Source organism: Microcaecilia unicolor, chromosome 14 (assembly GCF_901765095.1).
Source record: "Microcaecilia unicolor chromosome 14, aMicUni1.1, whole genome shotgun sequence".
In the NCBI taxonomy this organism is placed as follows: domain Eukaryota; kingdom Metazoa; phylum Chordata; class Amphibia; order Gymnophiona; family Siphonopidae; genus Microcaecilia; species Microcaecilia unicolor.
The window spans coordinates 31,072,885-31,085,437 of NC_044044.1; the positions used below are offsets into that span (position 1 = coordinate 31,072,885).

General features: G+C 44.6%; 1 protein-coding gene across 3 annotated transcripts; it reads left to right on the forward strand.

Annotated features, from left to right (window-relative positions):
* The first annotated feature begins 1,436 nt into the window (after positions 1–1,436).
* Positions 1,437–12,489, forward strand: HOMEZ (homeobox and leucine zipper encoding). Of its 3 annotated transcripts, none has more exons than XM_030187405.1 (3): positions 1,437–1,671; positions 2,843–2,927; positions 10,497–12,489. In XM_030187405.1, exon 3 carries the CDS (start codon positions 10,659–10,661, stop codon positions 12,291–12,293), a length of 1,635 nt encoding a protein of 544 aa, XP_030043265.1. In that variant the 5' UTR covers positions 1,437–1,671; positions 2,843–2,927; positions 10,497–10,658; the 3' UTR covers positions 12,294–12,489. The 3 variants fall into 3 exon arrangements, with proteins under 3 accessions (XP_030043265.1, XP_030043266.1, XP_030043264.1); XM_030187406.1 differs by having other exon boundaries at positions 2,846–2,927; XM_030187404.1 differs by lacking the exon at positions 2,843–2,927.
* Positions 12,490–12,553: the final 64 nt, after the last annotated feature.

Sequence of the window (12,553 nt, forward strand, 5' to 3'; positions counted from 1 at the left end):
AACTTGCCAAAGAATTGACGTCTAATTACTGTTTTTTAACTGTTAAATAGCAACGTTTTGGATTATTTCTTGAGTTACATAGTATTACATTGAATTCTTGTTAGATAAAAGGGAAGGGGATAGAAGTCATTTATGGATGTGGCACTTATCAGCCACGTAGGTACTTGCAAAGTGATGAGAAATTTTAATAATTTCAACTATAATTTTGAAAAAAAAACTTTAACAAGTGGTACCAACATTTAGGAACATATCCAAATGTTTCTATGTATTTTGCCATTTAATAAAATATTAAAATTTTTGTTTTCTTGCCAAATCCCTTGGTTGCGTGGAGTTTATTTGGGAACCCTATTTGAAACTGACATTCCTATATATGTATTTCTTTACTTATTGTAATTACCCGCTCCACCACTAGGGGGTGTACATGAGCAACCTTAGCTCTGTGTATGTGTGGGAGAGGCAGGCAGGGTGTGTGTCCCCCCCTGGGGTCAGTGAGTGTGTGACTCTGCCTATCTCAGGAGTGAAGTCATGCCCAGGCCCCATAACCCGGATACAGCCGGTGGTGTGACACCGACAGGTGAACCCCTTGTGCACTAGTCCTGGCTTCTAGTGCATACCAGAGGGGCTCTTCTCTGGGGTATGTTCCCGACATAAATTCACTAGCAATCAGCATGCAACGAGCTGTGGGAGCAGCTGAAGCTGTGGTAGGCAGCAGAGAAAACCACAGAACCCGCACTACAGTACATTTGCAGGAGGGGGGAGGGCAAGACTACAGCTCCCATCATGCAATGGGAGACAGCCTCGGTGATACGGCTCCCAGCATTCACTAGGAGTAACCACAGTACTACATTTCCCATCAGGCTACGCGCAATTGGGAAGCGATGGCTGACCCTGCGTGTGAGAGGCTGAGCAAAAGCCCCGCCCCAGCAGCTGTCTCCTCTGGGATTTCCCCCCTCAGATCACATGGCCTACTCCAGCCAATCACAGAGGGCAAATCAGTGCCCCCCCCCCTCACACTCCTATCAGAGTCATAGGGCGGCAGGCAGTCTGGCAGGGAGGGGGTTATTGTGTCTCAGGCAGGCATAGACATACCTACTTTTAACTCCCCCCCCTCCCCCGGGTTGCGGGTGCTACATCTGGGAACAGCGAGAGAACGACACCTCCCCCCCCCCCCCCCGATTGAGGGTGAAAGAGCAACCTTCCCCCTCCCCCCCCCCCCCCCCAGGCAGGGAGAGGTAGAAAGAAAGAGCAAGACGTCCCCCTTCAACCCTGATCCTAGTCGGAGGGAGAAAGAGCAAGCCCCTCCCCAAGCTAGAAGGAGAGCAAGACCCCCCCCCCCCAGAAAGAGCAAGAATCCCCCCCCCATTCTAGACAGTAGAGAAAAAGCAAGGACCCCCATCCCAGACTGAAAGAATTGATAAGACTCCCCCCCCCCCCCCCCAGGCATAAAGACCTTTTTCCCACCCCCACCTCGCTTGTCTGCATCTCAGCCGGTGCTAGACAGAAAAAGGAGGGGGGAAGCCCTCCCCTTGCACCGGTGTATGTAGAGAAAGGCCTGATGAGAGATCCAGGAGGCAGAGCCAGACCTGCTCCCCCTCACCAGGCTCAGAGGAGTGACAAGCAGGAGGAGGCCGTGGCCTCAAAGCCAGAGTGAGAGACCCCCACCAGCACTGGGTGAGACCCCTCTCCTTTCTCTCTGGCTTTCACACTTACTGAGTCCTTTGTGAACTTTCTAGTTTTGCTTCTCCTGCTGTCATGTGGATGTATTTTTATAGGTTGAATTGTTTCCTGCATCTGCTGTAATCCTTTTACCCTTTGACCATTTTGTACCTGTTGTTTTTAAGTCATTTTTGTCTTAGGTTTGCACTATGGCCTAGCAACTGCTTTGCATGGTACAAGTGCTGCTGTGGCCCCCTTTACTCTTTTTCCTTTAATTTCTCTTTCCTGCGCAGTCTCTCTGAAAACAAAAAACGTGGATAATGTGGGGCTTTTTTTGTTTGTTTTTGTTTTACAAACATTCATCTTTTTTTTACAAACATTCATCCTTCTATAGCTGGTAGCTAATATATATGGGCGTAACTGGGCAGACTGGAGGGTCCAAATGGGGTTTTTTTTTTGTTTGTTATCTGCTGCCAGCTACTATGCTCTATTACTTTGGCTAATTCTTTGGCTCACTTACGAACATTTCAGTTTCTTGTATCTTCCTTTCACAGGGACTGAAGCACATACCATGTAAAATGAGTTTATCTTGTTGGGCAGACTGGATGGGACCGTTCAGGTCTTTATCTGTCATCATTTACTGTTACTATAAAATGCATTTTTAATAAAAGCAGGGTTAGGGCACACTGCAAAGGGGGGAGGGTCCACAAACTGGGGAAAAGGGACAGGGTACAGCAATTAATGGGGGAGATGAAGAGTATGAGTGGGTTAGTAGGGTTACAGGAGGGAGGGACAGGGTACATCGAGGGGTTGGGTTTCAGTGCCTGCTCCGGTTCTTGGATTATATCCCTTCTTGTTTTAACTTTGTATTTTTTAGATGTTTGGTTTCCATGGAAATCTATGATCGGGCATTGGTTGGAGGGGTTTTTTAATGGGTAGAACCCGGGAAATGATTGTCCGGCTACTGTCTGTGACATCACAGAATGCCCTCTGAGGACTCTCCCATTGCTCCCTTGGGAAAGAGCTTGTGAGAGAGGGAGTTTTCTTATCTCTGCGTCTTTTATTACATGTTATTTTTGAAAGAATGTTTTGTCTTCCTTGAGGTATTGTATGAGTAGCAGTGACACAGTGTATGCCTTTCTGCTCTCCATCCCACCCTCATGGCATGCTTCTGTCCCCATTTCAGCAGTGATTTCTGAGTAACCCTCACATCTGGAGGCCAAGCCTTTGACATCTCTGTTGGGAGGGATGGAAGCAAGGCTATTCGTGAGGTGGGTGAGGCATTTTTATTTTAAAAAGAGAACTCAGGTATGTTCTCAGGAGTAGTAGAGAGCTAGCTAGGATGCAGGGTCCGAGAGCCCCATCACTCAAGCCAACATGCACATATGTGCAATACCCATCCTTAGGATGCTAAGACCATGGCATATATGCAAACAGCGGCTAGGAGGCTATCTGTAATCTCTGATGTGACGGTCATTGTGAGTAAGCAGACAGCGGGTGGGGAGAGAAAAGATCAGTGAAGGGAGACGGAAGGATGGGGAAAGAGGGCTACAGCATCAGACTGCTAGATCCTACCACCAGGCCAGAAATGTAGCATAACCGGGAACGAGACTGACATGGGATATTTTGGCATTTTTCTAATGTTTTAATGCTGCTGCTGCTGCTTTTATTATTTTGTCAGTGCCAGCTGTGCCAGTAAAGGTTCTTTGAATTAGAGAGACAGGAGAGGCACAAAAATGAGAAGAGTGGCTTCAGTTGGAGACAAAGGAGGGCAGGGGTGGGGAAGGAGTGCTGACCTCTGACCCACTGCACATTGTGAGCCAAGACTGGGATCTGTGGCACAGAGTCTGATTCTCAGTGGGCTTTGTTCTCCCCCCCCCCTTTTTTTATATTGGACCGGGGGGGGGGGGGGAGCTGTTGTGCATCAGTGATCTAGAGTGGCCAGACTCATCTTCAGAGATTGGATGAGGTAGAGCAAAGGAAACAAGCTTTACCGCCTTCCATCTCCATTTATTTTTATTCCCTCTCAGATTCAGGGAGCATTTTTTGGATTGACAAGTTGTATGTGTTTTGCTGAACTAATACCCGACATAACAAAATTACTAAGTGTAGAGAGAACAAAATTTGCAGGTTCTGGTGCTCATCCATATTCTCCGTTCCTATTATGTATCAGACCGGGTGGCAGGGCATGACATTTTGCTGCTAGAACTGCTGTCTCCCCTCTCTGTTTCTTTATTGTATTTCCCCTTCTCTGTCTCTCTGTATTATTATTTTCCTCCTTCCCCTCATCTCTCTGTATCTTTATTCTCCTTGTTTATCTCCCTTCATCTTCTCTTCCTTCCATGTTTCTCTTCCCTTTTTCATTATCTCTTCTTAGCAGTTTCTTTGTTCTTTCCTTTCCCTTCTATTTTATTCTGCCCCACTATACTCGTTCTTCTGTATCCTTACTTTCATTCCCCCTTACTCGCTCTTCATTCATTCCTTCTCTGTACGTGTTTTTTCTACCCATTATTTCTGTAACTTTATTCTGTCTCCTTTCATCCCTCTACCTCTATTCTTTCCCATTTGTTTCTTCTCTTTCCTTCCTGTTTGGTTTTATTCTTTCTCTTTATCTCTTCATGACGTTGTCACTGTACCACTTCTCTCTGTTCTGTCTTTTGACTCTCCTTCCTTTCCTCTGTATTCAAATTTCTCAATAAGCAATTAAACAACAACCAGGCTTTGATTAAAGCTAAGGTAGGAAAGCATCACAACATAATTCACAAGTAAATATTAAGAAAGTAGAATAAAAGCATCCATGTTGGATATCAAGCCCAGAATAGGGAGAAAATGAAAGATTGTTGTAACCCACTCAATTATAAACAAAAGTAACACTAAATTTCTACCACCATCACCCATCCATCGTCTTACTGCAGCTCACTCTGAAAATAATCTGTCAAATCTTGTCAAAAGTGCATTCAGTTTAGCTCGTATTTTATCAACTTGCAAAATTATAATACACTTGTAAGAAATAAGTTGCTTGTAAATCTAAAACCTGCTGATGTAACTCCAACAATTGCCTCCTGGTATCTGTAGCACTTCTGGATAAATCCAAAATTACTATGATCGCAAGAGGCGAAGTTCTTAAGCTTGAAAAAGAAACACACATCTCTGTAACTCTGAAGCATTTTCTGTCATCATCAGCTAGGCGACTGGAGAACTAACTAGATGCACAGATAATACACCCTTTAAACATGCTCTGGATTAAACATCAGCTTTTCTAATAAGTATCTCCTCAAAATCAAATAAGGCTAAGGAGAAATTAGACCTTACCTGCTAATTTGCTTTCCTTTAATCCCTCCGGACCGGCCCAGTATTTTCTCAGTCTCCAACCTGCTGGTAGGCGTGCACAACCCATCAGTCCAATCCTGGGCCGGTCCGGAGGGATGCTAAGGAAGGGGTTTATACTTTGAGAATATTAGCAAACCGTAAACTTAATTTTAAGTGAGAATTGATTTCTGTTCCTTTTCAGACAGATTTTTTTATTGCCTCGTCACTCTAAAACCAGTCCAAACACATTTATAAATATGTTAAAAAAACAGCAGTTCCAGCACAGACCCCTGGGGAACCCCACTATCTACCCTTCTCCATTGAGAATACTGACCATTTAACCCTATCTTCTAACCAGATTTTAATCCACAATAGAACACTACCTCCTACCCAGGACTCTCCAGTTTCCTCTGGAGTCTTTCATCAGGTACTTTGTCAAATGCCTTTTGAAAATCCAGATACACAATATCAACCGGCTATTTCCTTGCCTTGCCCACAGAGAATCACATTTATGGGATACCTTCCTTCTGTGGCTGTCCGTGGAGAGTACTCTCTCGTAGCTTCTCCACTATTTCTTCAGTACTCAGTCCATCACAATAAATAGGAGAAGATTAGATAGGGTTAGTGTGGTTGCAACTCCTCTGCTGTCCAAGGAGAAACCCCCATTTTATAGGTAAGCAACTCCATACATGGGTGATTACCAAGTTGAGGGTTGACAGTTCTTAAGCATTTAGAGCAGCCCAGAAATTAACAGTTGGTGGATGGAGTTAGAAAATTTCAGTTATACAAAAAAATTCTTTAACATGTTCAAACAGTGGCTTAGTGTGAGAGAGAATTCAAACAGTAGGGTCTGAAGGTGTGAATAGATGACCAAGTTGGTGCTTATAGGTTTCTGCTATAGATGTGGATCTCAGATGTCAGTGGTAGTGGTTTTTACTTCAAAGCTGGCGGCAGAACTAGAGGACATGAGTTGAGGTTGAAAGGGGGCCGACTCGGGAATAATGTTGGGAAGTATTTTTTCATCGAGAGGATGGTAGATATCTGGAATGCCCTCCCGCGGGAGGTGGTGGAGATGCAAACGGTAATGGAATTTTAAAAATGCATGGGATAAACACAAAGGAATCCTGTTTAGAAGGAATGGATCCATTGAAGCTTAGCGGAGATTAGGTAGCAACACTGGTAATTGGGGAAACAAAGCCAGTACTTGGCAGACTTCTAAGGTCTGTGCCCTGATCATGGCTGAATAGACTTGGATGGGCTGGAGTGGATCTTTTCAGGGCTTCGACAGCTTCAGAAATTTTAGAACAAGGACAGTGCCGGGCAGACTTCTACAGTCGATGCCCTGAAAATGGCAAGGACAAATCAAGATCAGGTCTACATATACTACTACTAATTCTACTCATCATTTCTATAACGCTTCTAGACGTACGCAGCGCTGTACACCTGAACATGAAGAGACAGTCCCTGCTCGACAGAGTTTACAGTCTAATTAGAACAGACAAACAGGACAAACAAGAGATAAGGGAGTATTAAAGTGAGGATGATAAAATAAGGGGTTCTGAACAAGTGAATAAGGGTTAGGAGTTAAAAGCAGCATCAAAAAGGTGGGCTTTTAGCTTAGATTTGAATACAGAGATGGAGCTTGACGTACCGGCTCAGGAAGTCTATTCCAGGCATATGGTGCAGTAAGATAAAAGGGACGGAGTCTGGAGTTAGCGGTGGAGAAGGGTGCAGATAAGAGAGATTTACCCAGTGAACGGAGTTCCCGGGGAGGAATGTAGAGAGGTACATAAGTAATGCCATACTGGGAAAAGACCAAAGGTCCATCGAGCCCAGCATCCTGTCCCCGACAGCGGCCAATCCAGGTCAAGGGCACCTGGCAAGCTACCCATTTTATACAAGTTATTCCCGAAATTGTGGATTTTTCCCAAGTCCATTTAGTAGCGGTCTATGGACTTGTCCTTTAGAAAACAGTCCAACCCCTTTTTAATCTCTGCCAAGCTAACCACCTTCACTACGTTCTCCGGCAACGAATTCCAGAGTTTAATTATGTGTTGGGTGAAGAAAATGTTTTAAATTTACTACACTGTAGTTTCATCGCATGCCCCCTAGTCCTAGTATTTTTGGAAAGTGTGAACAGATGCTTCATATCCACCTGTTCCACTCCACTCATTATTTTATATACCTCTATCATGTCTCCCCTCAGTCATCTCTTCTCCAAGCTGAAAAGCCCTAGCCTCCTTAGTCTTTCTTCATAGGGAAGTTGTCCCATCCCCGCTATCATTTTTGTCGCCCTTCGCTGCACCTTTTCCAGTTCTACTATATCTTTCTTGAGATGCGGCGACCAGAATTGAACACAATACTCAAGGTGCGGTCGCACCATGGAGCGATACAACGGCATTATAACCTCCTCACATCTGTTCTCCATACCTTTCCTAATAATACCCAACATTCTATTCGCTTTCCTAGCCGCAGCAGCACACTGAGCAGAAGGTTTCAGTGTATTATCAACGATGACACCCAGATCCCTTACTTGGTCCGTAACTCCTAACGTGGAACCTTGCATGACGTAGCTATAATTTGGGTTCTTTTTTCCGACATGCATCACCTTGCACCTGTTCACATTAAACGTCATCTGCCATTTAGTCTCCCAGTCTCGTAAGGTTCTTCTGTAATTTTCACAATCCTCTTGCGAGTTAACGACTTTGAATAACTTTGTGTCATCAGCAAATTTAATTACCTCGCTGGTTACTCCCATCTCTAAATCATTTATAAATATATTAAAAAGCAGCGGTCCTAGCACTGACCCCTGAGGAACCCCACTAACTACACTTCTTCATTGTGAATACTGCCCATTTAACCCCACTCTCTGTTTCCTATCCTTCAACCAGTTTTTAATCCACAATAGGACTTTTCCTCCTATCCCATGACCCTCCAATTTCCTCTGTAGCCTTTCATGAGGTACCTTATCAAATGCCTTTTGAAAATCCAGATACACAATATCAACCGGCTCCCCTTTGTCCACGTTTGTTTACTCCTTCAAAGAATTGAAGTAAATTGGTCAGGCAAGATTTCCCCACACTAAAGCCGTGCTGACTTGGTCTCAGTAATCCATGTCCTTGGATGTGCTCTGTAATTTTGTTTTTAATAATAGCCTCTACTATTTTCCCGGCACCGACGTCAGACTCACCCAGTTGCAGTTCTTCTGTTTTGGATGGATGAACATATACATTCCCATATTCAGTCCAACATAGACTTCCCATTCCTGTGTCATTTATCTGAACTTTAAAACCTTATCATTCCATTTCTCTTCATATTTAATCCCAAGTGTGCCTAGAATCTACTGAAGTGCTAACTTCCTCAGATCTTAAAAGGCCAATACTAAATCCAGTCATCCACAATGTCTTATTAGCTACAAAAACGAACAGAACCGTTGTTTCAAACATCTAGTCTCCCCATGCTTGTAGAACTTTGGATTTTAAACCAAGGTCATGCCATGTAGGTTATCTCGAAGCCATCTTGGAAGCCCAAAGAAGTCATACTACCACAGGAAGGGTTGTAACTATTGCTCCATGCCCGTTTTGCCAATTTCTTCTTGCAAGCATAGGTTGTGAGGGCAACACGTTTGTGAATATTCTAACTTCTACTATCTTTTCTTTGAAGATATCTTCCAAAATGAGAAATAAAATTTGGTGGGGTATCAATGTTTGTTTTAACTTGTATATGTTACAGACCGTAGTTTTTGTTTTCAGCAGAAAGAAATTGAGAGGGATAAAAAGAAGCCAGAGAAGTGGAATGCAGAAAATCACCACATACCAGGCAGGTGTCTCTGTACTCACATACCTTCTGCTGCTACTCTAATCTAAGTCGCCCCCCCCCCCCCCAACCTGAAAAAAGGCAAATGTAATAGATTAAAGCAGGAGGGTACAGAAGAAGATAGAAACAGGTAGACTGTGGAAAAGAGGGAAGAAACTTGAAAATGCTGATGGGAGGTAGCGAGAGGCAGCCATAACAAGTACATTTTCAGTAAGGCATCTAACCAGTAATATGCACCTGTAGTTTTCAGCCTGCACTTTTTGAATACCACATACTTTTTGGATGTGACTAAAAGTATGTGCATATACAGTTTTAAATGACATCATAAAGGATTTGTGTTAGTACATCTATTTGCATACTTTAAAAAAAAATAAAAATCTGACAGTGCTCATAATTTTATAACCATGCTGTGGAGCAGCTGGTCCTGGAACTGATAGTCGGGTGGACTATTCTAGATCTAAGCCTCCTTGTAACGCAGGATCTTGTGCAAGAGGTAACAGTTGTGGGGCAGTGCTTGGCAATAGTGATAACAGAATTCAATTTAACATAATCACTTCAGAGGGGACATTATGAAGGTGTTTAAAGACAGCATCTACAATCAAATGAGTAAATTAGAAAAAAGACAAAAAGTGGTTACAAAGGTTAAATGTTTGCATGGACACTATTTAAAAACATCATCTTGGAAGCCCAGACTAGATGTATTCCAGAAAAAAAGCCTCTAACCATGGTTAAATGGTGAAGTGAAAAAGGTGATAAAAGAGCAAAAACTGGGGAAAGTGAATACAAGTGAAGAAAATGGGACAGAGTTATGTTCTTATATTCTTAGTAAGTTAGATGTAAAGCATTAGTAAGGCGGTGAAAAGAGAATGTGGGGGAAAAAAACCCTGCCAGACAGGCAAAAATACAGTATTAAGTACTATTAGGAGAGGAATGGAAAATAATGTCTCTGTATCAATCCAAGGTATGACCATACCTTGAGTACTATGTACAATTCTGGTCATCCCATCTAAAAAAAAAAAAAAAATTACAGCACAACTTAAAAAGATACAGAGTAAGGGGAACAAAAGGGATGGAACAGCTCCTCTATGAGGAAATGGTGGTCTATAAAATCATGAGTGTGGTGGAAAGGGTAGAAAATGGTCATTTATCCCTTCAAATACCCCATGAAGCATAAGTGGCACATTTAAAACATCTGCAAAAATGTTTTCACTCAGCTCACAAATTATGCAATTCCTTGCTTAAAGATGTGGTGAAAGCAGCTAGAATTAACGGGTTTAAAAAGGATTTGGACAAATTCTTTAGGAGAAGTCCATAAACCATTATTAGCCAGTTGGACCTGGGAAAATTACTACTTATCTCTGATTATAATCAAGGACTGGATCTGTTCTTTGGGATCCTGCTGGGTACATGTGACCTGGATTGGCCACTGTCAAAGACAGGCTGCTTGGATGCACTTTGGTCTGATTGGCATTCTGAAACATCTCGCCAACACCCCCCCCCCCCCCCCCCCCCCCCCCACACACACACACACAATTCATCTTTTCTGAGCAGTCAAAAGTATATCTGTTGTAAGAGTATGCAAGCATTTTCTAGCAGCTAAAATTCTACTTATTTAGATTGATTCAGGAATGTAAAGAGAAACACTTGAAAAATTTTGCTGTGTGACAATGGCATGTTCTGAAATTCTAGCCTGTATTTCTTTGGTTCCTTTCCAGGGTTTGCAGAAAAACATACTTCATTTCCTGTTTTGAGGTGCTGACATGACAAAATAAGACGGGAAGAAGTCTTGGAACCAGAATCCAACAGTAAATTATCCAGGCCTGTTCTGACAAAAAGGGACAAGGATTGAGGCATCTGCATCCATCTCCAATCCCAGCATGCCTCCCACCGCCAGGAGCTCAGGGGCCTGCCCCGCTGGCTCCTTTGGGCTGATCTGTTTGCCCCCTATCTCTGAGGACCTGCAGCTGATTTGGACCCAGGCTGAACTGACCAATGATCTGGATGGGAATGAGCATCTGCTGCATACCTTCAGCTACTTTCCGTATCCGAGCCTGCCAGAGATTGCTCTGCTGTGCCTGAGATATGGCCTGCAAATGGAGAAGGTGAAGGCCTGGTTTATGGCTCAGCGGATCCGCTGCGGCATTAGCTGGTCCTCAGAGGAGATTGAGGAGACCCGGGCCCGACTGCTCTACAATCAGGATAAGCTCCATTTTAAGCAACTGGTTTCTGGGTCCTGTGATGCAGGACGCCCCCCTGAGGGGGGCATAACCAAGGAGATGCCAGGGCCTTGTGGCTTCCGTAAAGCTGAGCAGCCCATGTCAGGGAAAGTTGAGAGCAACCTTCTGAAGTCCACTACAAGTGCTGTCAGCAGGGAAGATACCTCTAGGAACACTCTCCCGCATACCTCCAAGCGGCCCAGGCAAGAGATGGATTGCATTACTAGGACACCACTCTCTAGAGTGGATCATCGCCAGCAGCACTCCACCATGTCTCATCCAGCAAGTGGGGTATCCCCTAGACCCTTGCTAGCAAATCAGCAAAGGCAGAGAGAGCAACGGCTGCCTGGTGGCTATCCCCAGCCAAATATTCAGTTTAGTGTTCCCCATAGAGGAGGAGGAAGCATGCATCAGCAGATACCAGACTCAAGACTGGGATCCTGGGATACACCTACACCTCCAACACAACGGCAGCAGGCACCTTCTGGGAGAAGGTCACATGGGATTGGAAACCTGTTTGGAGTAGATGGTACAGAGATGAGTGCAGCAGTAGCTTGCTTACCATCTGAGGAAGAGTTGCAGAGGCGGTTTGAGGTTAGCTCCTGGGGAGCAGAGTTCCTGTTGCCGTCGGCAGCCAGGCAGGGTCCTGGCTGGGGATGGCGGAGTGATGAGACTTTTTTCCCTGTCACACGGAGGCAGCGCAAGACCAAAGAACAGCTGGCTATCTTAAAGTCCTTTTTTCTGCAGTGCCAGTGGGCCCGGCGGGAGGACTATTGCAAGCTGGAGGAACTCACGGGACTCCCACGTCCTGAGATCATCCAGTGGTTTGGAGACACCCGCTATGCCCTCAAGCATGGACAACTTAAGTGGTTCAGGGACCATGTAGAGGGCTGCCCAACCTGGCTGGGGCAGGAGCAGCTGCAGATGATACGTTCAGGAGACACAGGAAGGGGAGGGAGTGGGAAAGAGGGCAGCCCTGACATGCCCACACCACTACTACGGCCAGCACATAATGGGAGACAGGAAGAGAAATCGCCTCTGCCAGCTGGGATATCTGGCCAGTCACTATTACAGCCCGATTATAGGATCCTGGAGCAATACTGGGCAACACACCGTCAAATCCAGGAAGGGGACATAATTAGGTTGGCACGGGCCTCTGGGTTGGAGCCACAGCAGGTGATGGAATGGTTCTTTCACAAGTCCTCAGCACCTGCAGAGGTGGAAGTATGCTTGGATGAGGAAGAAGATGAGGAGGAGGAGGAGGAGGACGATGATGACGTTATCATACAGGACTAAGTTAATCCCTCATGCATCTACATCTTGAGAACTGTGTTAAGCGATCTTACAAACTGTTATTAAAATATATTTTACCCCAAAGTACCCCAAAGTATGGCCTTCAAAAAAAAAGAGAAACTTGTATAATAGGGCAAAATAAATGGGGGGGGGGGGGGGGGAGCAGACTGCTAATGTTGGGGAGGGGGGCTCCTTACTAGAGGAATGTTCCTTCTATTTCTATTTCACATCCACACCTAAAAATAAATTACAATCTTCCATGC

Bases quoted from the DNA above. Each gene is read 5' to 3' on its own strand.
- HOMEZ (XM_030187405.1), top strand. From the start codon at position 10,659: ATGCCTCCCACCGCCAGGAGCTCAGGGGCCTGCCCCGCTGGCTCCTTT.